Below are 911 nucleotides of genomic sequence, written 5' to 3' on the forward strand. Positions count from 1 at the left end.
CTCGATGCTGGCCATACTGATTCGTTCCCGTAGGTGCTCCGAATGACGTCACGTCGTTCCCAATTCTGAGGAGCTGATAGAACGCATATGACAAGGAGAATGGCTTTGGGAAGATGCGGAGGCACGTCACATTTTTGATGTGGATTGATCAAATATGCATAATCATGGACCTCAACGTCAGCAACCCAATTATCCATCAAACTTCCTAGATCAGAATCCTTGGTGCCATGTTCCATGACACCATACCGGACTGCATTTCGCAAATTCGAGCTTTTGTAAGTCTCAGGCTCGAGACCTTTGAACATTAATACTTTCGCCATGTTCGCAGTTGTCCAATTTAGTTCATGCGCATTGAATTGAACACTTTCCTCATACTGCTTCATGAGTTGGTTCCTTCGAAAGATATCCAATGTTTCCCGACTACGAGGCTGCGTAAATCCCTCACGTGTCTGCCATAGAAGGATCGATACCAATGAGGAGATACCAATTAACCGAAACAGTTGACGCAGTACGTCCTTCATGGTCGGCATTTTTTTCTAACGTAGAGGGCGTACAATCACCCTTTCAAAATGGGCTGTTCCTATATCCCACTCTTTCCCTCTGTGAGAAAAATGAATACAAAAAAAAAAAAACAATGTGATATAAACTATAACATTATATAACATTATATTTCCCATATTATAACATTATATTTCCCACATTATAACATTATTTAACATTTTATTTCCCACATTAGATTATGCTGAGTCTGAAGTAGTGAGACTAGCTTCATTATGTACTGTGGATCCGGGCTCTGATTGGCACAGACTAGAGAGCTTGCAGTCTATAGACTTCACTCAAGACATGGTATAATTGGTTAAAGTGTCAGATAATAATCTGTGCTTGCAGATTAGGTTTTAATTAGGATGATA

At 40.3% G+C, this 911-nt stretch overlaps 1 protein-coding gene across 1 annotated transcript in view; it reads right to left on the reverse strand.

The window, feature by feature from the left end:
- The window catches only part of LOC121421932 (lactosylceramide 1,3-N-acetyl-beta-D-glucosaminyltransferase B-like), a 1,209-nt gene extending 679 nt beyond the window's left edge, over positions 1-530 (reverse strand). Inside the window, exon 1 of the mRNA XM_041616731.1 lies at positions 1-530. This exon is cut by the window's left edge and continues 679 nt beyond it. Within this exon, the coding sequence (XP_041472665.1) occupies positions 1-530 (530 nt within the window).
- Positions 531-911: the final 381 nt, after the last annotated feature.

Source organism: Lytechinus variegatus, chromosome 9, assembly GCF_018143015.1.
Source record: "Lytechinus variegatus isolate NC3 chromosome 9, Lvar_3.0, whole genome shotgun sequence".
NCBI classification, from domain to species: Eukaryota; Metazoa; Echinodermata; class Echinoidea; order Temnopleuroida; family Toxopneustidae; genus Lytechinus; species Lytechinus variegatus.